This window comes from Helicoverpa armigera, chromosome 2, assembly GCF_030705265.1.
Source record: "Helicoverpa armigera isolate CAAS_96S chromosome 2, ASM3070526v1, whole genome shotgun sequence".
In the NCBI taxonomy this organism is placed as follows: domain Eukaryota; kingdom Metazoa; phylum Arthropoda; class Insecta; order Lepidoptera; family Noctuidae; genus Helicoverpa; species Helicoverpa armigera.
The window spans coordinates 10432474-10460004 of NC_087121.1; the positions used below are offsets into that span (position 1 = coordinate 10432474).

Here is a 27531-nt window from a genome sequence, read left to right on the forward strand (position 1 = left end):
AGTTAGTAAGGAAACAAATGGCAGGCACTTAAGAGTATACAATGTGTCCCGGGGATAAGTGACCGCCCGAAATTTTTTGAATATTTGTACAAAATTAAGGATAATTACCTTTATATTTGGGACTTACCGCCTTTGGTTTTTTTTTAATGATTTTTAGTAAATACTGTGACGTGCTGCAGTTTTTTTAAGATATTTCCTAAGTTTTTACATCTTTTTAAATTCTTTTTTCTTTATTGACTAGCCGACATCATAGTTTATCAACGCGCAATAACGCCTTTTTTTCAGTTTTTTCAAAATAAGTCCAATAAATGCCCCCTTAATATCACTTTATTTTAATTTATTAATAAACTACATGATATTTCCTACAATACCTCACAACAATGTTTGCTGCTATTTCAAACAAATGCAAAAATACAGTAAGTTGAAATTTGAAAAAAAAAAGAGCAAAGCCTGTTAGTAACAGGCCTGACAATAAAATTTTTTTAATGATTTTTTTCAAAAATGTAAATGAAATTATCCTTAATTTTGTACAAATATTCAAAAAATTTCGGGCGGTCACTTATCCCCGGGACACATTGTATATTGCAAGTTACTTGAGAAGTGTAGTTAGATAGAGGAACATAGTATGGAAGAAGACATGCTAGATTGATTTGATAAAATTGAGAAATGCAAAAAGATAATTACGAACAGTCGAAGTTCAAGATGTGGGTTAAATTAAATTTCCAAGATTTTCTTCCATACATAGTTACAAGTGAAGCTAATACAAACATGTTAAAAAACATTTGTTTTTGTTAAGAATGTGTTACATACTGGTGATGGTGGCGCAGAGCCCCCACAGCAGCGCGAACACGAAGGTGCACTGCAGCCACACCGTGCTGAACTGCGTCTCCGCGTCCAGCAGGCACGTGAACAGCCGGGTGAACGACTGTGCAACATGTACATATAATATGTATATAATTCAAATACTCGAGTAGCTTTAAGGTGGCTACTGTATAGATTGCAATTATATAATTCAGCAAGCGTGATATTTAAGCAGTTATTTGACAAGGACTGTAATCGAAAATTTACAACGAGTATGTAAACATGAACATAACTGAGTTCTAGCTTTATCAAGCACAAATCATCATCATCATCATCAGCCTATCGCAGTCCACTGCTGGACATAGGCCTCTCCAAATGCACGCCACTGAGATCGATTTTCGGCTTCTCGGGAAAAAAACCTCTATCAACCCGTCTGGCCAGCGCGATAGCAATAGGCTAAATTCCTCCTATGTGCAGAACAAAAAAGCCAAGCACACATGAGAGAACAATATTTGCATCCTAACCAGCATTAATGCCGCTGTCCCACTGTCAAACTTTTACGAGCGTTGACGTCTATCTAGCCTGTGAGTATGTATGTAGTCTGTAAGCGTAGCCTTTGAAGCTGCGAAACAATGCTCGTTAAACGCCAGTGAGATAGCGGCCTAACTACACATAGACAACCTAAAAATATATTTAAAAAAACATTCTAATCGAAGACCCTGGCCAATTACCGTGGTGAAACCGGCAGTGGGTCAAATTAAGCGTGTTAAAAGTAAACAGAGAGTCATCAATTAAGATACAACTAACATCGAACTGATGAATTTCGCCGACTCTAACGAAGGAGGTGCACTTGAGCTGCAGGAAGTCGAGGATGGGCTGCACCAGCCAGTCGATCAGCTCCTGGATCAGCTCGAACTGCTCCGGGATCAGCTTCTTCGTTAAGTACGCGTTGTATGAGTTCAGGAATGCTCGCCAACCTTGAAGGCATAAAAATAATTAATAAATAATAATAAGTTTGAACATGGTATACACAGATATCTTATAAGATGGTAAAAATAAATAACCAGTACATAACATATGAGATGAGTTATGGAATTCCCTTTATTAAACTAGGCAGAAAATCTTAAAAAATTGTAGTTGTAATGATAAAAAAAAATCTTTTTAGGAATTTGTTGCCCGCGTTTTTGCCTGTGTCTTTGGATAACTACACACCGCACCCATATAAAGGTTATATCTTCCTTGATAAATGCTATCTAACACAATCATTTTTTTAATTTTTTCTCATGTTAGGACGATTAGACGTACAAAGTAACTCTTCAGCAATGTTAAAAATATTAGCAAAGATTAGAAACTTACTATTAAGTGGTTTGAAACTTGTTTTTTTACAACCAAATACAATTTTATCAGTGTTTAAAATTATTTTCAAAGTAGTAGCTACATACCTAACATCTCCGGCTCCATGTAGATCATCCCGCAGCGCGACACGGTCGCCGGCGACGCGAACTCCAAGTCTGCCGCCTCGAAGATCAGATTCATTTTGTTTGTCATCTGTAAATAAACATTTTATAAGGAGAATTCTTTCTGAGAGACTCCTTGGCAGTTGAGTTTTGAGTAGCTGAGAAGCCTGTAAGTCTGACAACCAGTGTTACCAAGGGACATATAGGCACTCTGTTACTCAGTCAGCTGCATTCAGTTACGACTGGAAGCCGATCGCAAAAGTGATGAAAAAAGGCTGGACAGATTCAGGCGTCTAAATGAAAGCGAGCTTGCTCTAGCGGTCATAAATCCAGTAGCCAAGTTGCTTAGAAAATCCTGAACTGTTGAGCGATTGATGTTTTGCAGTTGGCATATTAAATATCGCGAATATCGCGACACCTTCACACACAGTCGGTTAGCCCCATGGTAACCAATTTTTAAACATGTGTTATGACTGATAAATTTCATATACTTTACATAGGTATACATTCATAAATACATAACTGAACTAGTGGGAACAAACCCAGCCAACTAGCATGCTCATCGCACAAATGTTGATCGTACCAGGAATCGAAGCCGGCACCATCAGTTCGGCAGTCCGACATGGTGACCATTGGGCCACCGAGGTCGCCTAATATGAACGTGATAGGTACCTGTATAATCTCCCCGCTCATGAGGCAGAGCTTCTTGTTGTCATCGAGCACGGTGTTCATGTTCTCTATCCACACGGCGTCCACGGGCCCGTCGAACAGGATCCACTTGCGGTCCCGGGTTATAGACATCGCGTACTCGCGGAATGCGATCGCTAGGACGCCGTCTGACCTGTGGAAATGTTACTAAGGATTATAGTAGAGTTATGACTTAAGTAAGACTTTATGGGGATAAAGTCACACGAAATATAGTCCTCACTCAATACATACTTTGTTGAATGAAACTAATAACTTTCATACAACAACTTTTTTTTCTGAGATAACCTTCAAACTTTCAAAGGTCTTTGCATTTCTGCAGTTAATTTGACAAGCCGAGGGGATAATGTCAGAAAGTCCATTGGATTTACTTCTACGTCATAATTCTAACGACCACTATTTACTTTCACATACCACTCATGTGAAGCGGGATCAAAGCAGCCATACAGCTGTCCCATGGTGATAGCCTTAGGGTTGAGGATCCTGTAGATGGCTCCGAACTCCTTATGCCGGGGCGGTGGCTTGGTCAGCTGCAGAGTTCTCAAAGCCTCTGCGAGGGACTGGTAGGCTTGAGTCTTGCCGCCCATCGGCTGGCCTACTATCATGAACCCGTGACGGACCAGCATCATCTCGTAGATCTACAAGATAATAGTGAATTGTTTTAGAGTCAAAAAATCTGGAGTGGTCATGATGGTCTTTGAGGAAATCTAGAATAAGAGGTTTCATGAGGTCTTAAGAGGTTTCATGTATAGTTTTAGTCTAATAATATAAAGAGGAAATTTTTTTTTGTTTGTAATGCCCCAATCAAACCTATTGCCCCGATTTTTTAAATTATTTTACCATTTGAAAGCTACATAACCTACGAGTAACACACGCTATATTTTATCCCGGTTCGGGCAGCGGCTCCAACAGGACGCGGGTGAAACCGCGGGATAACGGCTAGTAATATATAAATGGACGAGAGACGAGAGACTGTGTAGTTCTGACCTGTATGATCTTCTCGAGATACAGGTCCGAGTAGATGCCCACGTCCTGGTACCCGGGTATGTTGGGTTCTGACCTGTATGATCTTCTCGAGGTACCAGTCGGTGGCCTGCAGGTTGCGCTTGTCGAGCTCGCGCAGGATGCAGCGCGTGAGCTCGGCGCGGTCGGGCTGCGGGATCTCCACGCCCGGGAACAGGTCCGAGTAGATGCCCGCGAACAACGGCACGTCCTGGTATCCAGAATATTATTATGAAGCTAACTATAATTCGTGATTATACGGCCGTTCCCAGTATACATTAGTCCCATACAAGAAATGACAAATTTATATATCTGAGTAGGCAAAACAGTAAGCAAATCGACAGATAGATAAAATATTGGGATTGACCGCAAATGGTAAATCGGAGCTTCGAGCAGGTGCGCAGAAAGCATTTTTAGACATAACCGGAGGTGCCCGAGGGGCATCGCCAAATGCACGGTCTGATGATGTTCGATTACATTGTTATGTTCGTTTATTCATTTTAATACATATTAGTTACATTTTTAAATATAAAAATCATTTAAAATATAAAAAATAGGTGGTCACAGATATCGATATACTATTATTATTTATTACAAATAGCGATTGCAGAGAAATCGTAACCTACGGAAAGAAGTTACAAATACATTACCTGCGACAAAAACTTGGGCATATTGACGTCTATAATGGCCCTCAAGACGAGCTGCGACTCGTCCTTCTCAGGGTAGTTCTTCTTCAGGGCGCCGGAAGCCAGCAGGACAGACTTGACGGCTCGCATGCCGTAGTCGTAGTGGTTCTGTGAGGATAGCTGCTCCGAGCACAGCTTGTAGGCTTGCACTATTTTGCGGGCTAGACTGGAGGAAAGTAGAAGAATCATTATTTTGACGATTTGACGGGATAATTAAAAAACACTTCAGCGGCTTGGGATGATTGGGCCATCTTATTTTACAAGACTCACAACATATTTTTTTGTCGTGACGGAATGCTACGAGAACCATAGATATCAGAGGAGATGGAGTGAAATGTGCTCTGAATTTAGTTACGGATCGCCATTGAGTCTGAATTGACCCGAGTTTTTTTATGTTTTGTGTGGCATAAAGGCAAGTAAATATAAACAGTAATCAACCAGTTTTGTTACCCTCCGAGATTTAGAAATTAGCCTCATTCTGCCAAATAATATCCATTTGCCAAAATATCCTGAATTGTAAATGTTAGAAATGAATCAAGTCACACTCACGGGCCAGCATTAACGAATCCGTTGGAGTAGAGCGTGATCTCCCCGATCATGGCGTAGTCCGGCACCATCATGGCGACGGTCCTGAACAGCACCTTCAAGTTGTCAGGCAGCTCCGTACGACCTGCGTACCTGGAAAGAATAGGAATTATTAGGTTCACTACCAAGTAGTGAATAACACATATAATGGTTTCCTTAGGGGAAGCTGTCAAGTTCTTAATCTTCAAGGAGAGACTGAGGGCATTAGAAATTATAGCATCCATTAAAATGCTAGTCTAGTTACAGCACTAGAAAGTATTAAAATATTTATGTACACTGAAGTGCATAATGTACTGATTTAAGTTTTGTACTAGGTACAGTATATAAGATTACTTAAAAAAAATATAAAAAAACATATTGCAAATGATTGAATGGCATAAAAATACATAAAACCAGGTCAGCAAGAATTGTTAAAGTACCTACCTAATTTCTGTTCAACATACAAAACCCCAAATACAAAAAAAAAAGATCAATTACCCAGGATTCATAGTAATAAAGACAGAACAGGTAGGATTGAGGCTGATCTCCGTGCCCTCGAAGACGAAGCGCTTCTCCCGGCGCAGGATGGCGAGCTGGATGGAGAGGATCTGCTGCGCCACCACGGACAGCACCTCCAGCTCGATGCGGTTGAACTCGTCGAAGCATGCCCACGCGCCGGATTGAGCTAGACCCTGGGGTGGAACGTTCCAGAATATTCTTTTGAAGCTAAGATCTTATGGTATATGTTTGAACTTATTCGAATGGATTTTGATTGCGGGAAGACTCGGCGAAGAAACTATTTCACCGCGTATTCAGCTGGCTAGTTGTAAGATCCATGAGATAAATTGATCATGGCGTTTTTACTGTCTTATTTATTCTAGATTTTACATCCAAAGGAAATTTATCGAAGTCAAACTCAACGTATTTACTGTTTGTAAAACATAGGTAATTTAAGTAAACATAGATCTTAAAACACACAGTATACTTGCGAAGACTCTCTATCTGTAAATCTTTCGCTATTAAAATCTTTTAGAGAAGCGAATTTGACAGTCCACTCTGTAATAAATTTTGAAGAAAATAAAGAATGCTCAAACATACCTTGAAGAACTTGCCCAGCGCCTTATAATCAAGGCCGTCAGAGCAGTTGAAGACGACGCACTTCTTGGCGACGGCCTTGGCCAAGTCTTTGGTGGTCTCCGTCTTACCCGTGCCGGCTGGACCCTCGGGTGCACCGCCCAGGTTCAGCTTTAATGCACTCATTAGGGTCCTGCAACAGTCAAAAAGTCGTGGTGGCCAAGTGAGTAAAGAACCAACCTCTCAAGTATGAGTGTGTGGGTTCGTTTCCAACTGTTCTAAATATAGAACATAACATTTTGTATATACTTTCTAAGTAAATCTTGGACACCAGAGACTGTGTTTAGTAGCCGGCTGTCATTGAACTTTGGCAATCCTTAAGGGTTGTTAGAAGCCAGTAAAGGTACAGACGACGGCAAATCAAGCTGCTTCTATCTTAATCAATATTTCAATCCAAAATTACTAGAATGGTTTCTTGGGCCTATATCTATACTAATATTATGAAGAGGAAAAATTTGTTTGTTTGTTTGTAATGAATAAACTCAAAAACTACTGGACCGATTTTAAATATTCTTTCACCATTAGAAAAGCTATATTATCTGCGAGTAACATAGGCTATATTTTATCCCGGTGCGGGCAATCGCTCCCACTAAAAAGGAAAGCGGCTAGTAATTTATATAATTATTTTTATAATCTGTAAATTTTGCCCAATCAACATTGGACCTTATAGGTGAGAGATTTTTACTGTTGTATAGCAGTGTTTGTACTTAGGTACAAAATAACAATCTACACGATTGCTGTTTCACCCGTCCTTAAAAGACTAACTTTACACCTCTTTAGACACTTGTTATTCTGGTAAACACAATATATATGGTATATTCTCACCTGAAGCACCGATCAGTGAGCGGCGTAGCAACAAGCCGGCCAGTGTTACCGAGGTACTCGAACCCGTACTCCACGTCGGTGGTGATCATGGAGCAGACCATCTTCTCGCCGCGCCAGTAGTACCGCAGCTGAGAGATCCAGTTGAAGTCCGTTATGTCCACCACATTACGCTCTAGTAACTCTTCTTGGATGGAACGACCTGGGAATGTGGAGTTTGTTGAAAACATGTTACAGTGTTCATGATGTAGTAAACATGAGTTCATGATGTAGCTCTGTGAAAACGTGCCTCTTTTCTCAAACACGTAAGTACTACGAGAATAATAAAGAGGCAATCTAAGGACCAAAATAACGCCTGATTATAATTGAATTCCTTTAACAAATATTGTAAAAAAAAATAATCCGCGTGATGTTTCGTAAAATCGAAGTTCTCTTTAGGGTACATCTACACGGTGCAAGTAGCTTGCGCACGTTAAGGCACATGCGCAGGTTACATGCGTTTCAAAATCGTGCGGATCCAGGAACTCGCGCATGTACCAAAGCAAAATACCTACCCGCGTGCTCTTGTCACTTGCGCATGTTTATTTGCTCCAGCTGCATGCAAAATGAACCTTAAAAATTATGAAATAAGAGTGACATTACCGTGCACGTCGAGCACGATGAGCGCCTCCACAGTGATGCGGTTGCCGGGCTTGAGGTCTCCCTGCACGAGGTACACCAGCCCCGTGATCTGTGCCGTGCTGCGCTCGATCAGCTCGGGTAGGGTCTGGGTCTCTATTGCCTCTATCGTCTAGCGAAAATTAACTTAATGTTACACATAATATACCATAGTAAAATTAGCACATAAAAATTGCATAAAGATATATAGATAAGATGGAGGCATCATTTGGTTAAATTTTGCGATACCATACTTGAAAGGAATATCACCACGGAGTAAGGAAAGAATAGCAGAGATGCCATAATGCAGGTAAGGCCAGGCGCCTTCTTCTGAGTCAAATTCGTATGGTGGACATGATCAGTTACGAGATAACTAACAAAGCGTTCCGGTTATGAGACATCTGTCAACGATTTTTGATATAACAAAAAATTGTCGGATTCAGACGGCGTATATGGGCGGACACAGTAATGTTCCTCGTCGCTCACTCGCATTTCGGCACCCTTTTTTCTTAGGCGATTTTCCGTTATGGCGCCTCAACCAATTTCAGACGGAACATGACGTCAGACGTACCTCCAGTGTATACTCGACGCAAGACCCCGACTGCACGATCTGGCCCGGCCAGATGAGCACCCAGTCCTCGCGCTTGGTGGTCGCGTAGCTGGTGATAGCCTCGTTAGCCACGTCGCGGAGACTCACTATCATCTGGTGTTCTAGTTGCTGGAGCCAGCGTTCTACCATACCCTGGGGATTGTGAAAATTTAGTTAAAGGACGTGAAAAAAGATTTTTAGTCACTCTAATTCGTCATTGGATGCGAAACAGAAACAAGATTATCGATCTACATCTGATATTTTATCCTTTAGTTCCCCTATATTTTATATAAATAATAGCTTCCACCCACGGCTTCGGCCGCGTAGTGTGTTAATAAAAAGTATCCTATGTTCATTCTAGTACCACCAAGAATACGTGTACAAAGTTTTATGATGATCGATTCAGTAGTTTTTGCGTGGAAGTGAAGCAAACAAACGGATTTTCGCATTTATATCATTAGTAGGATTACAAAGCAATTAATAAATAATTTCAGGAACCGATTCTGAAGAGATCCGATTTGAAAAATTATTACTGCCTGTTCATCAAGGAAAACTATAGTGATCTACTTTTCATTCGGGTGCGCGAACTAGTTTACATTGTGTGAGTCTGGAAAGTAGTATTTAAGTATTCCTACCTTAGCGTCAGCAGGCTGTATAGATGAAGACAGCTTGACAACTTCCCCTTCTGCCGAGGACATGCCGACGATCTCCTTGATATAGTTGAACTCCAGCGTGTATATACCCTCGAAGCACTTCTTCAGGTGAGGCTGGACGCGCATCGGATCCTTCGTCTCTGATAGGATTTCCAGTAGCTCGTCGTTGGATAGGAAGAAGAATCTGAAATTAAAGTATTGCTTATAGATGGTGACATTTGATTTTTTAACCGACTTTCCTAATAGGAGATTCTCAATTCGACCTCGTGTGGTTGTTTATTTAACGACATTTTTTGTTCACTATTGTTCAGTATTAAGAACATGATAATTTTCAGCCTTAGGCAAGGCATTTTTTATAAAATTCAAAACTATTACCGGGAAAGTTTAGTGAGAAATAAGTATTCCTATTCGTATTTATCGACTTTAAAATAACCACAAACCTTGGGAAGAACAGTCTCTTCTTCTCCAAATAATCGTTCAATCCTCTCTGAATATCCTCCAACAACGCATTATTGAACTTCAAGGATTTTAGCAAGCCAGGATAGTCAGTAGCCTCGAGCACCATGGGTTCCTTCATGGTGGCTGCCATGATGGTCCTCCACTCCTTGTCCACGTCGCGGAAGTTCCGAGCTTCGGTCGGCATTTGACGCATTATGTCTTCAGATGAGAAGATGGGTTCTAGGTACATCCATGTGGCTTGGCACTGGAAAAATGCAGATGGTAATATGCTCATTAGAAATGATTTTTGGAGGTGATTTCATAGTTGACTGCTGGAGATAACAACGGTTCTTAAGGGAGAGAGAAACAAAAGGGTTTTTTACAAAATCCTCTTGTCTTTTAAGTGTCATATTCGATTATAGAGTTTTTATGCCAAAAACTCATATTCCCATAGGTCCCAAACATATATTTTCAACTGACATATAATATATTATGTGGCCTACGTTAGCTTGAAGAAAAGAACTATCCGTGTAAAAAAGCACAAGAAAATTGTTGAATATTTAATCAATCACAGCCTTACTAATATTCATTAGTAAATTAGCTAAGAAATTACGTCACATCATCTATGAAATAAAAAAGACAGTCTTGTCTATGTTCCGTGGTTATACAACGAGTGTTACATTCTAATTCCCTTACATATTAAAAAAAAATCATCTGAAAGACCCATTTATGTTACCGTAAGCCACTGGTCGAGTATATCCTGCATGCTGATGAGCTTCTCCTCCCAGGCGATCATGTCGGCCTCGAAGGCCTTCACGTAGGGCGAGCCGCGCATGGTCTGCGACTTCAGGATGTGGTCATCCAGGAGCTGTTGGATGTCGTCCAGCCCCGTCAGGATGCCCACGCCCGTATCCCTGGGGATAGTGGAAGGACCAGAAACTTGGTAAGTGAAATTCTCAGAAGAATTCCATCTATGCACTATTCTAGGCGGTGTGTGCGACATCACTACATAGCATTAAAAGCAGTCGCTTTCTCTGTACCTTTATCTCTGGGTATGCTTAAATCTTTAAAACTACGCAACCGTTTTTCATGCGTTTTTTTTTTTATAGAAAGAGTGATTAAAGAGGAAGGTTTGTATGTATAATAACATACATAAAATAGTGGAGATATACTGTACCCGTGCGAATCTGGGGTGGGTTGCTAGTTAACGATAAATAAAACAGTTATGAGATCGATTTATGTCTCGAAACGCTCAAATGATCTCATTAAATGTCAAAATCGAATAAGAGATTTTTCTCTGTCAACCTTCTTCTGGAGTCATACGCAAGTTTATTTTCTTTTTTTTTTTTACCCAAATGCCACGAAGGGGTACATTTTCATTGACGTACAAATCACTGACCTATAAGGCACGACCTCAAACTTGATCCCAATCCATTCATCCTTCATCTTGTTGAGCGCCTTCTCCAGCGCGTACTCCTTGGAGGCGTACTGCTCGATCTCCTCCAGCTGCGCCGCGTACACGTGCACGCCCTGCTCCACCATGTCCGCCAGGGTGGTGGTCGGCTCGTGGATCACTTCGGCGCCGATCAGCTCGCTGATCTTAGCCCAGTGCCGGTCGCGCATACCCTGGGTAACACATTGAGGGCTTTTTTTAGTATGTATTAGCTAAACGGGATGACGGCTGATAGAAAGATTGAAGAGTATAGAAAAAAACTGCACCTACTCTAAATTAAATTGGGATTAAGAATGATATGATATGATGATGACACTTGTACAGATTTGGCTATATACATAATATTATGCACGTATATAGTATCTATCTAACTTCACTTATTTTCAGTTCTCAAAGTCGTAGCGTAAATCAGCTATCATGCAAGTTTCACGTTCCATAAAATCTTTTAATTATTATTCCTATACAAAAAAAAAATATGGATAGTATGTTTAATAATATTACCTTATTACAAATAGCACACAGCACGGGCAGCAGCACTTTGAACTTGTCAAGCTTGTTTCGCACCATGTCAGCTATACGCTTGGCTCCCGGGTAGTCATACAGCTGTTTACCCAACTTGTACAGGAGCTTCCACCAGGCTTCCACGTCTTCGGCTATCTGTTCCGCGTCTAAGCCTTGGAAGGGGCCGTGGTACCTAAAGCAAAATATAGCTTAGAAATATAATGTTTTGTTAATGATACAGAATATTTGTGCTAGTTTGGTACCAAATCAGATGACTCGGAAAATTCCGAGACATTAATAAGCAGAACAATAAGGCTAAAACAATAAACCTATAAGGGTTCGTTTTTACACTTGGAAGATAAAAGAATCATAGTTTAATTAAGACTTATTTTTAGTACTAACTATTCCGCGCGGTTCCACCTATCCGAGGGAATTACTTCACGCCTCCGGATATAAGTAAAACCCGTCTTTTATCCGGATCTGCACATTTCATATGAATCAGCAGTTTATGCGTGACATCGCTACCAACACGCTGACAGAAAGAAACTCACTTTTGCAATTGTTCATAAAGATTCACTGAGATTCAAGTCTATTAAATTTTTTAATGCCTTTTATTGTTGTACCCTAACCGGGTCCATAACTGTACTACTATATCATCTGCTATCATAACTCCCTATTGTAAAATTATAGAATGCAAATAAATATATGAAGAAAGCTGTACCATTTCTCATATCCATCGTAGAAGTCATGCGAGGTGTGCCAAAGCTTGTGGAAGGGCTCGATGCCGGATATCATGGTCTGCAGGCTGTAGTACACCGATACTTCCTGGTCTAGTAGTGTCTCCTCGTTGATTATGTCCTCGGCTTCGCGCTTGTCTTCCTATTGAAGGAATATATGTGCAAAAGTGTTAAGGACGCTAATAACTGCAACAATGCTGTACACTACACTACAATATTATTGATCAGATTATTGAACGTCTATTGCTGAACATAAGACCACCCATTGATTTCCTCAAATGACCTGCATCCAGCACTTAGCCTACCTTTGCCAGACTGTTTGTCCACTAAATATTTAAATATGACTGACTATAAATAAAGTGCCCCATAGATTCCATAATCATCTCCGCAACTCCCCAAAATCCGATCTCAACTCATCCTCAGTTTAAAAGATTGTCTATAACACTACCGAAAGATCAAGATGCATTATCAGTAAATTTTCAAACATGTGATTCTAACGATTGATTGGTCTACTTACCATTAGATTTCGGAATATACCATCAACCCTCTCAACCACATCCTTCAACAGATCCAAGTTCAACAGCGGAGGGTCAAAGCGACGGAACAACTCCAGATCTTTCTCATGCTTCTTCAGCTTATCCTCGAAGATCGTCTTCCTGCTCCTCAACTTGTCTTCAGCCATGGACTTCTTCGTGTTGAGGGTTTTTAACGTCAGGTCTATAGTTTCCTCCATGTCCAGCGGCCAGAGGAACACTCGGGTGTTCAGGTTAACGTCTTCAACTGGAAATTTTAGACAACATATGAAGAATTGGGCAACATATTTTGCATACAAATATCAGCTTATATTAAGTTTATCATGGGGCATCACTGCGGGTTATAAAAAAGTAAAAGACAATAGCTTGACAAACCTTTCGTATTATGCTCTGACGGAGTTTCGCTAGAAAATCAACGGAGTACCTAAAACGAACATACTTGTACGTTGCATCATCATCATCATCATCATGATCTCAGCCGGCGGACGTCCACTGCTGAACATAGGCCTCCCCCTTAGATCTCCACAGATACCTGTTGGAGGCGACCTGCATCCAGCGTCTTGTGGCGACCTTTATAAGGTCGTCTGTCCACCTTGTTGGTGGACGTCCTACGCTGCGCTTGCTAGTCCGTTGCAACATGAATCAATTAAGAAAGGCCAGCGTTGATTCCTCAAGTTTTTCTAAAGACCCCTTCACCAGACCAGCTCATAGACATATGACTTACAGGTCAAATGCGCATGCTGCATAAGGAACAGCACGTGTTCGGCAGTAGTCCTGGCCTTCTCCTTCAGGTCGAACATGGCGCTGTCGCGACAGTCCATGATGTAGTTGATCAGCTCCACCAGCTGCGCTGTGGTCTCCGGGCTCTCGGAGGCTCGGGCTGCCATCTCCTCGTAGATGTTGCAGATGCTGGATGTAGAATACAGTATAGTAAGTGCGATGTATTTTACCTGCTTTCATATTTTAAAAACTAACGTGTTATGGCAAAAATTAGAAGTTTACGATAGAATCAATCGTCTTCGCGGCCATAATGAGGCGGTTACAATTGCTAAGATTAAAAAATATATATCCAGTTCATATTTTGAGAAAGTTTATAATGTAATCTTGTTATGCTTAATATGATTTCTTTTATTTTCTCAAATTTATTGTACATAAATTGGTAAATGAACATCGAGGTTGTTGTAAAAGGTAGAATTTTAGTAGGTACTCACCCTCGGTTCCACTTCCTACTGACAGCGATGAAGTGGTCGACAATATGCTGTCTGAGCCCGTTGACGATGTCCCACAGAGCATCGTTGATGGAGCCACAGTCCAAAATGATCATGTTGAGAACATGATCATGTTGAGGAAGATGTCCCACTACCTTCAGTCTTGAAGACATAATACACTCACCCTCGGTTCCACTTCCTATTGACAGCGATGAAGTGGTCGACAATATGCTGTCTGAGCCCGTTGACGATGTCCCACAGAGCATCGTTGATGGAGCCACAGTCCAAAATGATCATGTTGAGAACATGATCATGTTGAGGAAGATGTCCCACTACCTTCAGTCTTGAAGACATAATACACTCACCCTCGGTTCCACTTCCTATTGACAGCGATGAAGTGGTCGACAATATGCTGTCTGAGCCCGTTGACGATGTCCCACAGAGCATCGTTGATAGGCCCGCAGTCCAACATGATCATGTTGAGGGGGATGTCTCGGCGGAGGAACAGCACCTCGTCGCGAAGCTTCTCGTACATGTATATGCGGGCTGAGAAGTCCTGAGGATCGGGGCATGTGTGACTAGGACATTTTTCTTCCCATCAATAATACATCAGAGTGGTTAAGGGTGGGTGTTTTGGGGGCTGTCTTTGTTGACGTTCAAGAAGTATTGATTTTAAGCCTTAGTATCGATTAAATGATTTTTGTTAATGAAATAGTAGATGTAAGTTAGCATTTTGATTATCTGAGTAAGTGACCATCTGATACCCTTTTCCAAACACACAAACATTTCTTGTATTATCATTGCAATGGCATTTTTCGCTCAAGCTAATGTTGTTGCAATCAGCGCCAACTACTGGTGCTCACTGTCAACTTTTGATACGTCGTCACGTAGCGGGGTGGCAGATTGAGCAGGCATTATATCTGAGCATGTAAAGTGTGTACCTGTCTGTATAGATACTATCTTAAATTAAACGCCTTCCCCTCTTATAAATATTTTTCTGTGTCCATCGCTGTTCATAATTGTGACAATCATTTAATATTTCCACCTAATGTAGATTATAGAATGTAATAAACGATATGATATGATACCTTTAGATAAGGCGGTGGTTCCTGCGACATGAACAACAGCAGGTCCTGTTTAGCTTCTCCGTTGAGGATATAAAAGTACTCCTCATAGCTGGCGAGGAAGGCTCGTGGACCGGGCTTGTTGACGGACATCACGCGTAGAGACTCGGTCAGCACGTCCACCATGTAGTGTTCATCGGGGAACACCGCCATCAGGTATGGAGACGGACGGAGGGAGTCTGACAAAAAAATATTTTGCAAATCGGTCAAAAATTTAAAAAAGAAAGCTTTTTAAATCATATTTTCATTGAGGATCACAATATGAGCCCAAACACGAGGTGGTTTATATTTACGTATTCAGTTGTCGAGTTCCCTCGACCTTCTCTGGTCTCCATCATCAGGTCAGCTCCAAACCATCACTGTTGTATAGTGCTATCAGACATACACCTGAGAAGTCGGTTAAAAAAGGGGTAAAATTTATCTCCCCTGTGGTATTGATAAGTATACTTACTAGGATACATAATCTTATCAATCGCCGGCAGATTGTGGGTAATATTGATGATGGAGTGGAACCACTTGACGACGTAACCCTTGATGCTGTCGAGCGCAGGGTCGAAGGTGATGTGGTTTGTGCCGGGGTGGCCCAGCACCTTCACGCGCAGGATCGGACGCTTGATGAACATGTAGTCACGGTACGGACCCGTGAAGGCGTTACCTTCCTGGAGGAAAGGCATATAGATATGGCAGAAATATAGGTGAAGTAGCTAAACAAATAAGACCGCACTAAGATATAGAATACGAAATAAATTAATAAAAATAATTCAGACGAAGTTAGCTGGCAATGTATTAAGTAACTAGCTTCAGCCTTCCATGCAAACTACTCCGCACATCTAGATAAATAACCCAGATATGCCAATAGCCTTCCTCCTCCTTTCTTAAATTAGAAGTATGTAATACTTACAAAATAATAACACAAATGTTCAGCGAAATGAAGGACGCTCCTTTCCACCAAGTCTCGAATTTGATTCGACATCAGTGCACGGATGCATCTATAAAACACAAGCTTAGTTAACTGCCTCTAGTGTAAGTCCAGATGGTAAGTAATTCTATGTCAATATTCTAACAAAATTTACATTTTGCACCTATCAACCTAAGAGTTGTGACGGGAAAAAAGAGCAATCTACAACCTAAGAGTTGTGACGGCGAAAAAAGAGCAATCTAACGTTTTCATATTGTATGCTTCATATTTTCAATTTTTATGGAACCAAATTTACCAAACCGTTGTTTAAAAAAATAAAATCTTTTTTTAATTGTCATATTTCTCAACCCATTTGCAATCTGTTCATTTACATTTGTAATTAGTCGTTCTATGGTCGTCGTTCTATGGTGGGTTCTTAGACATACTGGTGTTTTCCTTACCTGAAGAACTGCTCCACCTTAAAAGTGGACTCACTCCTCTTCTTAGCGACATACACAGACCAGTGGTGCCTCATCTTGATCATGGTGTCAGCCACATCAATGAGCCAGTTGTCCTCCAACTCGGCTCTCGTCTCCGCACAGAGCCGCTGCACGTTGTCCGTGAACTCGGTGATGTATTGGGGGAAGGGGACCTCAGCTTGCATCTTTTTCATATCCACTATGTACATGTTTTGGTATCTGTGAAGTTTGTTTGTGTTGAATCAGAACCGGTCCCAGTTACTTAATAATCAAGTAATTAGTAAGTATCGCCCTACTTTCAAATGAAGTAATGATTTTATTTATGGGTATTACATAGATATGTATAGTCACTAGAAGTCAGAAGGAAAAAAGTCTGAAAAGCAGTCTTACCGAAGGGTTTAGAGTTTAGAAGGTCAGATAAGCAGTGGCCCTATATAAATCACTGGTTCTCAGATGCTTTAAGGTGAGTATAGATTACAACATTTACTTGTAACAGAACAACGAGCCGCTCTATGAAATGTTCTTGTATCATCCTTTTACGAACTAGATGCCTTGGAAACTGAGCTTTTGTCTGCATTGTACCATTCGTAAGAATATTACATTACACAGAAATGCTCCAGAAAATGTTGTAGTCTATACTCACCTTTAGGTTAAGACTGGTGTCACTAAGTAATCTCACCTCTCATGCCACATCCTCCTGAGCTCCAACAGCACCGGGTTCCCGAGATAATACCGATGGCACAGAGCCTCCTTAGCCTTCACGAAGGGGTAGTGCCAGGGCACCGGGGCTCGCACCACGTGTGCCGGCCATAATGGAGGGAGGAACGGGATGACAAGACGTTCGCGCTCGTCAGGGTCTTCTAGAATGTACTTTATGATGCATCTGGTAAAAAAGATGAAATTGAATATCCTTGAGACTTATGTCTGACACTTACGCGAATATAAGACGTTTAAATAAAACTATTTTTACGGACAGTCTGCCCGTGACCATGGATGCTGTAAACTGTAAAGGATCCGAAGCGTAGGGATTAAATAACATTAATATTACCGCGGTAAAATCAGTAAAAGTATTTTTACTTAAATATCCTCGAGAAGTTATTAGAGTTTATAATTGGTGTGTACTTATGGTTCCGCAAAAATAGCTGTAACGTTTAAATATTGTGAAATAAACGGATATATTAATCAAATCAAAGTTAAAAGTACTTTTGCCATAATTAAGCTGCGATCTTTGGTATTCATATTTACTAATCTCAAAAGCGTTGAAAACGCGAAATACACACATGATACGATTGTTTGTACTTCCTACTTAACCAAAATAATTGCCTTTAGAAGACATAGTTTGGAACATGATTCCCATCTTACCTCTTCATAGCCATAACAAAGAACTCCCTAATATCGGCCTCGCTCTGCCTGACATTGGCCTGCCACGTGAGGCTGAGCATGCGTCGCTTGATGCCGACGGTCTGCTTATCCACCTCCACCTTCGCGCGACGGTACAGCTCTACTGGGAACTCTGGCAACTGGTGGCCGCGGATCGACTGGAATTATGTGCCTTAAGTTTCATTTGAAGGGTTATTATTAAGGACGCGTTTGCAAAATTGATAGGCATGAAATCGAACTACTACATTGACACGGCCCACTCACACAAATGTAGGCATTGTTAGCTGCAAGAATATAGTCAAATAAACAAATTTTGAAACTTGGATAATTTATTTTGTTTTTTATGTACTCAAGTACTTATCTGCGTTTAGATAACCATAAAAATTTTACTGGTTTTGTTGGTTATGTATGATGACTATGATGAAACTTTACCTCCGGTCTTGATGGAGTGACCTGAATGTATATCGTCGGTGTCTGCTACTGGAACTCCGCGACGAATAGAGTTAGGTGTACCGAGTTTGGGCTCGTTTTGTTAGCTATGATGAGACCTGACCACCGGACTTGATGCAGTGACCTGAAGGTATATCCTCGGTGTCTGCTACTGGAACTCCGCTACGAATAGATCTAGGTGTACCGAGTTTGGGCACGTTTTGTTAGCTATGATGAGACCTTACCACCGGACTTGATGAAGTGACCTGAAGGTATACCCTCGGTGTCTGCTACTGGAACTCCGCGACGAATAGATCTAGGTGTACCGAGTTTGGGCTCGTTTTGTTAGCTATGATGAGACCTTACCACCGGACTTGATGGAGTAACCTGAAGGTATACCCTCGGTGTCTGCTACTGGAACTCCGCGACGAATAGATTCAGATGTACCGAGTTTGGACTCGTTTTGTGTGTTATGAAGAGACTTTACCACCGGACTTGATGGAGTAACCTGAAGGTATACCCTCGGTGTCTGCTACTGGAACTCCGCGACGAATAGAGTCAGATGTACCGAGTTTGGACTCGTTTTGTGTGTTATGAAGAGACTTTACCACCGGACTTGATGGAGTAACCTGAAGGTATACCCTCGGTGTCTGCTACTGGAACTCCGCGACGAATAGAGTCAGATGTACCGAGTTTGGACTCGTTTTGTGTGTTATGAAGAGACTTTACCACCGGACTTGATGGAGTAACCTGAAGGTATACCCTCGGTGTCTGCTACTGGAACTCCGCGACGAATAGATCTAGGTGTACCGAGTTTGGGCTCGTTTTGTTAGCTATGATGAGACCTTACCACCGGACTTGATGAAGTGACCTGAAGGTATACCCTCGGTGTCTGCTACTGGAACTCCGTGACGAATAGAGTCAGGTGTACCGAGTTTGGACTCGTTTTGTGTGTTATGAAGAGACTTTACCGGCGGACTTATGGAGTAACCTGAAGGTATACCCTCGGTGTCTGCTACTGGAACTCCGCGACGAATAGATCTAGGTATACCGAGTTTGGGCTCGTTTTGTAAGTTATGATGAGAATGAATAAATATATATTTTATTTAATACAAGTGATGGTTTCATGTGAAATAAAAGAAGGTTTTGGATTCATTTTAATTTATTCACAAATTTTTCAGCCCTAGAATATTTTTTTTTAAGTGCGAGGAATGTACCCTCAGCTTCATATTCCGTGACATTCTTGGGTCAATCAATTCTGGAAGAAGACAATTTTGGTAAAAACTAATTAAATTTATCTCCATTTTTTCCTTCCAAAATTGTTCATCTCTTTGTATGTACTCATATTTGACTTTGCCAGGGCCCGTCCAAATAGCAAACACGCAAGTGTCTTGCCTAGTAATGCGTAGCTGTCCTTGTATTTGGTAATACCATTTATGTTTTTTGTTTACCGTAAATAAATTATCACTAGGCAACCAAAATCAACTTTTTGAGTTTAATGGCATCGTCTGGCTCCAAACCATATGCCGAAGATGGACATTTTATTTCTATTATTCCAATCTCACACTTTCCGTCGGGGGTTGCTCCAAGAAAGGGAAATTCTCGGTCTATGAACAACCCGCACTTTTCAATGGGCATATTCAAGATCGCTGCAAGTTCGCGGATGGCAGTCGCTTCATTGCTTCTGCCATGTTTTATTGACGGGATATTGCTTAAGTCTTTCTGATACAATATTTGTTTTATTAGTGGTCCACACTCAGTGGTTATGCGACGTTTACAGACTGCTGCGAACCACGACGCTGTCAGCAGTTTCCTTCTAGTTTCTAGCCATAATGTACTGCCACTCTGCAAAACTGTGTCCCTTTCTAAATTTACCTTTTCAGTCTCCGAAAGTTCTAATGCATTTAAAAATTTATTTTGGCCTCTTCAAATTCTTCCTCGTTCATGTCCACCTTTTGGCAACTTTCACCATAATAGGCATCTTTAGATGCAGATGGCTTTGGATTCTTTTTCTTTTAATTTTTCTGTTGTGCCTTTTTGATTTAAATTTTGGCGTAATTTTTCTAGCCGAACAATTTCGGGATTGGCATCTGTGCCAAAATATATTTGTGTACTGCCGACTGAAGGACACCCGTGTTATAGGACACCACGGCTGCAGCACAACGAGCAAGATAGGACCCCCGCTGGGTAAAGTTCACTCTTTTGCCTCCTATAAATTTTGCAACTCGTGCATTAAAACTTTCCACTGCATTATTTGTTTCATTGTAAACAAAACTACAGGAATGCAGTGAAAGACGTTGGGCCAAATCTTCAACTTTTTGAAAGACCCCGTAAGCTGTCAGTTCTGGCACCATATTATTCACGTTGCGTTTTTTGACGTCATCACTACAAAAATAAGTTGCGCAGTTGGAGTGATCACCAAATATATGATAGGGACCATTTATTATATCATTTTGATACCTCTTGCCTTTTCTTCGAAAGCAACGTTTTATTGGACCAATATTTGACGCTACTATCAATGCCCCAACGTATACGCAAATAATTTTCTTTCAGAATCTTTCGGCCCCTTATGTGGAAAGAAGTATTACTACAAATTGCTAGCAGGCCTTTGCAGTAATTTCTTAGTAAATGATTTTTACATTCGATTTTACCCACAGTTATGTTATCATAAGGCCTTGCGTTCCTAATGCTAGCATAAGTGCTTGAATCACCATCTGCTATAAACTGGTGGTAGATAAGTCCATGCATACCAATGGACTTTTTGAAGCCCTCTGTTATTACAACTGCTTCTATAGCGGTAGAAGGACCTTGAAAATTTTTAAAACAAGCATGTTTCCTAGGTAATGCCCTTTATTTTCTGCTCGTGCACAGATATTGCAGAATTTATTTTTGACACCATAATATAATACTTTTTTTGAGTGCATGCCTACGATTGCACCAACACCGGAGGAAGCACTGTAATTGGTTCCATAAGAGCGCTTGGACCAACATGCATCACCCGATACAGGTATCATAGCTAACCCATCTGTATTTACACTTCCAATAGCTAAAGCATTGTCTTTCTCCTCTTTACCCGCCTCGATCATGAGTTGCGCAGCCTTTTTCCACCACCGACTTATTATGTCATGCTTAGCTTGGTACAATCGTACTGACATTGGTGGCATATTTACATGACACAAAACAGTATTAAGCTGTGTAACCCCAGCACCAATCGTCATTATACCAGCGACAATTTCTTCATTCACGTCCATTTTATTTTCAGTTTTTTTGGATGATTCTAACGTGAATTCAGCACCACACATTTTGCATTTAATTGAAAAGGTCGAGTGAAGCCCAGACCTTTTTTCACTCAATAGTTCAATTGTACTCAAATTACAATTAAACATAGACTTATGATTGCTGATTCCTTGTAATTGCTCCATAAAATAAGCCATTTCAATAAGCCTTCTTCCTGAAATCTGATAGGTTACTTTTTCTTCATCCACAGCGGTCTAGAAAAAAATATTTAATTTGTCATTTGTACCAAAGGACGTTAGCAAAACACAATAATAGTACATGTACAAGTCGTAGTAAAGAAATATGATAACTTACGTAAGATGTCTCCAAGTCATTGTTATTGGAAGTACTACAATCTGTTTCTTCTGAATGCACCTCACTTATGTCACTAGAATTGCGACTCACTTCTCGAAGTCTGTGAAAACAAACGAATTAATTTGACAGTTCTCAATTATGATGAGCATTCCATAAACAAATGATTACCGTCTTATATTTTCCAATGCATTTTTTCTGGAAAGCACTTGTTTACGAGAGCTTTTGCCAAACGTTCGACTTCTCGGCATCTATAACAACAATTGAATATTCATAGTTATTATGTACTCAAACATTTTATTATAAAAAAAAAATAATAAAAACGAGTCCAAACTCGGTACACCTAACTCTATTCGTCGCAGAGTTTCAGTAGCAGACACCGAGGGTATACCTTCAGGTCACTTCATCTAGTCCGGTGGTAAGGTCTCATCATAGCTAACAAAACGAGCCCAAACTCGGTACACCTAGATCTATTCGTCGCGGAGTTCCAGTAGCAGACACCGAGGGTATACCTTCAGGTCACTCCATCAAGTCCGGTGGTAAGGTCTCATCATAGCTAACAAAACGAGCCCAAACTCGGTACACCTAGATCTATTCGTCACGGAGTTCCAGTAGCAGACACCGAGGGTATACCTTCAGGTCACTTCATCAAGTCCGGTGGTAAGGTCTCATCATAGCTAACAAAACGAGCCCAAACTCGGTACACCTAGATCTATTCGTCACGGAGTTCCAGTAGCAGACACCGAGGGTATACCTTCAGGTCACTTCATCAAGTCCGGTGGTAAGGTCTCATCATAGCTAACAAAACGAGCCCAAACTCGGTACACCTAGATCTATTCGTCGCGGAGTTCCAGTAGCAGACACCGAGGGTATACCTTCAGGTCACTTCACCAAGTCCGGTGGTAAGGTCTCATCATAGCTAACAAAACGAGCCCAAACTCGGTACACCTAGATCTATTCGTCGCGGAGTTCCAGTAGCAGACACCGAGGGTATACCTTCAGGTTACTCCATCAAGTCCGGTGGTAAAGTCTCTTCATAACACACAAAACGAGTCCAAACTCGGTACATCTGACTCAATTCGTCGCGGAGTTCCAGTAGCAGACACCGAGGGTATACCTTCAGGTCACTTCATCAAGTCCGGTGGTAAGGTCTCATCATAGCTAACAAAACGAGCCCAAACTCGGTACACCTAGATCTATTCGTCGCGGAGTTCCAGTAGCAGACACCGAGGGTATACCTTCAGGTCACTTCACCAAGTCCGGTGGTAAGGTCTCATCATAGCTAACAAAACGAGCCCAAACTCGGTACACCTAGATCTATTCGTCGCGGAGTTCCAGTAGCAGACACCGAGGGTATACCTTCAGGTTACTCCATCAAGTCCGGTGGTAAAGTCTCTTCATAACACACAAAACGAGTCCAAACTCGGTACATCTGACTCAATTCGTCGCGGAGTTCCAGTAGCAGACACCGAGGATATACCTTCAGGTCACTCCACGTTAGCAGTCACCAAAGTACTTCATGATCACGTGCGATGAAACGTTATTTTTTAGTGAAATATTTACAATATTGCATAATATTTTGGTGTAATGATAAAAATCAATAATCTTACCTTAGAAGGATCAAATTTGGTTAGTCGAATATTTTGTATTTATACAGCGATCTTTTTCAACACGAGCAGCTGGAAACGAGCGATACAGTGTCCTCTCACGACGGCGGCCGAGCGCAGACTGACTCAGAATGAGGCTTTCGCACAATCGTGGGTCGGAAGGAATACAAATAAAATAACCCCTATTTCAAGCTGTTAAGACTCATCGTTAGTAGCAAAATATGTGAAAAAAATTGGTTTTGTTTTTATTTTTTCTAACCTTATTCATAGCACAATACTGTATTTTTTTTCCTCACATTTAATCTTGACTATGTTTGCCTATTTACAAAAAATAAATCAATATTAAATTACTTTATTCTTAGTAGAAAATTGTACCTAAACTTGACCCGGAATCATGAATTTTGTAGAAAGGGGTTACGAAATAACTTTTTTATGATATCAAAAATTTATTTTTTCAAAAAAAACCTTCCTCGCGTTTATAGTTGAAGACCCAAGCTATAACTAGGAGTTATTTGTCATATTTGATTTGGCTTGGTTTAGTCGCAAAATGTACCGAAAAACAGCTTAATTTTGCTCAAACTGCAAACGCGTCCTTAACTAGCTTCTGCCAGCGGTTTCACCCGCATAGCGTGGGAACCTCTGCACGAACCCGGATAAAAAGTAGCCTATAGCCTTCCTCGATAAATGGGCTATCTAACACTGAAATTTTTTCAAATAGGACCAGTAGTTCCTGAGATTAGCGCGTTCAAACAAACAAACAAACTCTTCAGCTTTATACTATTAGTATAAATTGTCTGCTTTAAAAGTGGATCTAAGCGAGATACAATAGACTTACTATGTATTGACATATTTTTGGGTAAAGGGAATGCTCACAATTCATTATAATAAGACAATTCTTAGACATTGTTCATAACAATATTTAAGCGGTTTTATCGCATCTTGAGAATCTACGTATCCAAGAAAAGTCGAAAGAAGTCAAAGATCCTTATAAACTGGGAAGATCATAAACGTATTTTATATCCTAAAATATTTTTTAAGTCTGAAATGTATACAAAATTGAAATATAGAATAGAATAAGAATAAAATATTATTATAGAAAATTAAGTTTATATTGTCTGAGCTTGAGCTTTACCTTTTCCAGATAATAGTTGATCCTCTTCACGGCTCCTGGAGAGATGTGACGGTAGTGCTCCTCTTCAGTGATGGCTAACATCTCTGCCTTCTGCTGATCAGGGTCGCGAGGCAGCTCAAACTCCAACTTTGCTAACCGCCTGAGAAAATGCGGTATTCAAAAATAGTTATTTGTTATACAAGAGTGCAAAGTTGCTTTTTAACCGCGTGCTCAATTTGATGACCGAGCAAGCGAAGGATTCTAAAATTGAAACACGAGCGTAGCGAGTGTTTCAATAATTAGAATCCTGAGCGATAGCGAGGGAATCAAAAGAGCACAAGGTGAAAAATCTTTGCACTCGAGTGCAACACGTAACTTTTCATCCCACCCCATCGAGGAAATTACTAAATGCAAAAAAAACAAAATGGCGCGCACATATGAGCAACAAATTAAAAAGAAGTATCTATTAAAGTTCATTTATTTGAAAACTCAGTTTAAAAATGAAACGAGGTTAAAAATCTTTGTAAAAACAATAATAAAAATGACTTAATTAATTGAATAATTATTTTAAGCAGTATTTTATTTGTTAAATACAACTATTTGTTTGAAAAGTCTTATCAAGATTGTCACAAATGGAGTATTGCACACGATGTTCTAAATTCAAATCACTTTGCCGCTCTAGAGGATAAAAACGGTTTTTGCGCTCAGATATCAAAGGATAAAAAAAACTACTCTTTCCGAGATGGTGGGATGAAAAAAATGTTTTTGTATGGTATTAATAGTTGTAGGTATATTTCAAAAGAGAACAAGGTTAAAAATCTAAGCAAAAGACCCAATTCAAAAGAACCCTAAATCCCATATTGCTAAGGTTACTTTTTAAACGCCTCCTGCTCAGCTAGCTGAGCTGCTTCCTTCGCCAGTTTCCTCTTCTCAGCTCGTTTCTTTTTCGCCTCGGCTTCTGCAGCTTTCTTCCTGTCGTACTCACCCGATATCAAATCTTCTAGTCTTACTAAACCTGCGAATATTTAAAAAAAAATAAGGTTTATAAACGTATGAAATTACGGTAAATTCATACTAGATTAATGATGCCGAAATATTGTGGACTGGCTTAAGCGACTTAAAATGAAACTGTAGGATTAAATAACACACTTATACAGATTAAAGCTGTAGGTTTTTATCCAGGCGCGCGAAATATTTCCCACTGAAAACGAGTGGAAAGTTTTAGCGAAAGCTGGTCAATAAATAAAATTATGTCAACCGCTAACAAAACTTTTGACTCTACTTATATTATGCCTTTACATAAGACAATTTACCTTTCTGCAAATCAAGCTTCCTTTTCTTCTCATCCTCAATAGCCCGGAGCCGTTCCTTCTCCCTGTCTGCCCAGGATTTGATGGGGGGGAATTGCATCTCGCCATTGGGCCCCAGTGGCCCATAGAGTTGGGGGGGAGGCTGTTTCTTAGGCGGCATGTTGATCAGACGTATGGTTTTTGTAGGCCTACTGTAGCAGTTACCTGAAGTGATTTAAAACTGTACAAATATCCACGAAATAAAATAAGTCTTAAAAGAATTATATATGTTGACAAACATGATACATTTTTAAACAGATATGTAATAATTCGATTGATTAGTTTTACTGCAATCTAAGAATCCAACGTAGTAACTATTATAGTAATATGTGATCCAACCAAAGTTAAACTGGCATGTAGATATGTATACTGTGTATAGAACATTTCCAGTTTTTACAAGGTAGACACTTACACTATACAGTCAATAAAGATTATTACTAAAAAAAAAAAACAAGGCATCTATAAAAATTATAAGTTTCTAAACAATATAGCAATTAAAAAATTACCAATAGAATCCGAAGGTTTACAATGCATGTAGGAGTCTCGAAAGGGCACTCCTTTCGTCCAAGACTTGACCTGCATCAGCGGCAAATATTTACCACAGTGGCCATCATCTTCACCTGAAATTCAACGACAATTTATATAATTTACTAAATAATAAAATATATCTGCACCATTAATCGATAGAACGCGTTTTCATAATAGTTCATAACAATTTTTGTTAGTTCCTTAGTTCTCAACTAGATGGCGCTGTACATTTACGTCACGTTTCTACATCGCGGTGTTAAGATTCTCGGCGGTTGAGTTGGGTGTGCTGTCAGCAGCAGTTTCGCTAACTCTGGTTTCCCTTCAAAACGCATAAATCTTTCGCCTTTTACTAAAGATTTCCGTGGAGGGGAACACTCAAATGAGTCTATTGCATTTTTGGAATGCCCTGCTTCGGCGGGGCTTAGAATAACTGAAAATTAATTCTGTAGCCAACACAGATTTATCACAGACAATCCTCACACATGGTTTGCACATTGTCTTACTTCATGTTCATATCTTTAGACTTGTCTCGAAAAATTAGTTATTTCAAGCAGTGATCATAATAATCAGTAACATAACAATTCTATGACAAAATGTAGTCTGAGTTGAACAAATAAATGTGTTGAAGCGCCTAGCCGTTGCTTCATAGCAACAGCTATCCGATGGCCTAATTAAGCTCGTAATTTTAAAGCAGGCGTATTAATGCACTTTATGTCGTGACTTGCTTATCTTCACTTGTAATGTTAGCACCGAAATTATATCACTCCGTCGTTTGAGTATTTCTACATATATTTTATTCCTGCAGGACCTCGTATTCCTGTACAAAATGTCTTGAATAAATGAATATTTTATTTTAAAATTTGCTAGCGAATCGATTGTAATTACTGCAATTTGGCAAGAGTTCTATAATATTGTAGAGCGTACCGAACCGTACACTTCAACCATGATCTTTAAAGAATCTAATTTGGTCATGTATGAGCTACCCATTGGAACAAACTATGTGAGGAGCTAGTAATATTATTTTCTTTGTGTGTTTACCATTGTTATACTGGTTGTACCGACATCTTTATAACAAAAAAAAGAACCCTCGTTGATGGT

General features: G+C 40.2%; 1 protein-coding gene, 1 long non-coding RNA gene and 1 other non-coding gene across 6 annotated transcripts in view; 1 reads left to right on the forward strand and 2 right to left on the reverse strand.

Moving 5' to 3' along the window:
- The window catches only part of LOC110378209 (dynein axonemal heavy chain 3), a 59825-nt gene that overhangs the window by 31541 nt on the left and 753 nt on the right, over nucleotides 1-27531 (reverse strand). For 2 of the 4 annotated variants that reach the window (XM_064039762.1, XM_064039758.1), the window contains exons 1-22: nucleotides 13944-14057; nucleotides 13457-13641; nucleotides 12717-12979; nucleotides 12184-12341; nucleotides 11463-11655; nucleotides 10908-11134; nucleotides 10245-10422; nucleotides 9511-9773; nucleotides 9053-9254; nucleotides 8400-8570; nucleotides 7814-7961; nucleotides 7175-7373; nucleotides 6314-6482; nucleotides 5714-5907; nucleotides 5201-5329; nucleotides 4616-4817; nucleotides 4024-4176; nucleotides 3378-3601; nucleotides 2931-3099; nucleotides 2244-2349; nucleotides 1609-1778; nucleotides 811-925 (exon numbers count right to left, since the gene is read on the reverse strand). In XM_064039762.1, coding sequence (XP_063895832.1) covers nucleotides 811-925; nucleotides 1609-1778; nucleotides 2244-2349; nucleotides 2931-3099; nucleotides 3378-3601; nucleotides 4024-4176; nucleotides 4616-4817; nucleotides 5201-5329; nucleotides 5714-5907; nucleotides 6314-6482; nucleotides 7175-7373; nucleotides 7814-7961; nucleotides 8400-8570; nucleotides 9053-9254; nucleotides 9511-9773; nucleotides 10245-10422; nucleotides 10908-11134; nucleotides 11463-11655; nucleotides 12184-12341; nucleotides 12717-12979; nucleotides 13457-13641; nucleotides 13944-14056 — 3931 coding nt within the window. In that variant the 5' untranslated portion in view covers nucleotide 14057. Of the gene's footprint in view, nucleotides 1-810; nucleotides 926-1608; nucleotides 1779-2243; nucleotides 2350-2930; nucleotides 3100-3377; nucleotides 3602-4023; nucleotides 4177-4615; nucleotides 4818-5200; nucleotides 5330-5713; nucleotides 5908-6313; nucleotides 6483-7174; nucleotides 7374-7813; nucleotides 7962-8399; nucleotides 8571-9052; nucleotides 9255-9510; nucleotides 9774-10244; nucleotides 10423-10907; nucleotides 11135-11462; nucleotides 11656-12183; nucleotides 12342-12716; nucleotides 12980-13456; nucleotides 13642-13943; nucleotides 14058-14124; nucleotides 14203-14305; nucleotides 14497-15028; nucleotides 15244-15515; nucleotides 15724-15965; nucleotides 16054-16423; nucleotides 16661-17120; nucleotides 17325-17803; nucleotides 17980-24577; nucleotides 24717-25429; nucleotides 25572-25869; nucleotides 26071-26411; nucleotides 26526-27531 lie in introns of those variants that run through there. The other 2 variants (XM_064039767.1, XM_064039763.1) reach the window with 2 other exon arrangements.
- LOC126056764 (uncharacterized) lies at nucleotides 20728-24042 on the reverse strand. The gene is made up of 4 exons (XR_010277477.1): nucleotides 23449-24042; nucleotides 22010-22089; nucleotides 21842-21941; nucleotides 20728-21741 (listed from the first exon to the last, which is right to left on the reverse strand). It is a non-coding gene; the product is annotated as an uncharacterized LOC126056764 (long non-coding RNA).
- LOC126055333 (U5 spliceosomal RNA) lies at nucleotides 26739-26855 on the forward strand. The gene has a single exon (XR_007511386.2). It is a non-coding gene; the product is annotated as a U5 spliceosomal RNA (small nuclear RNA).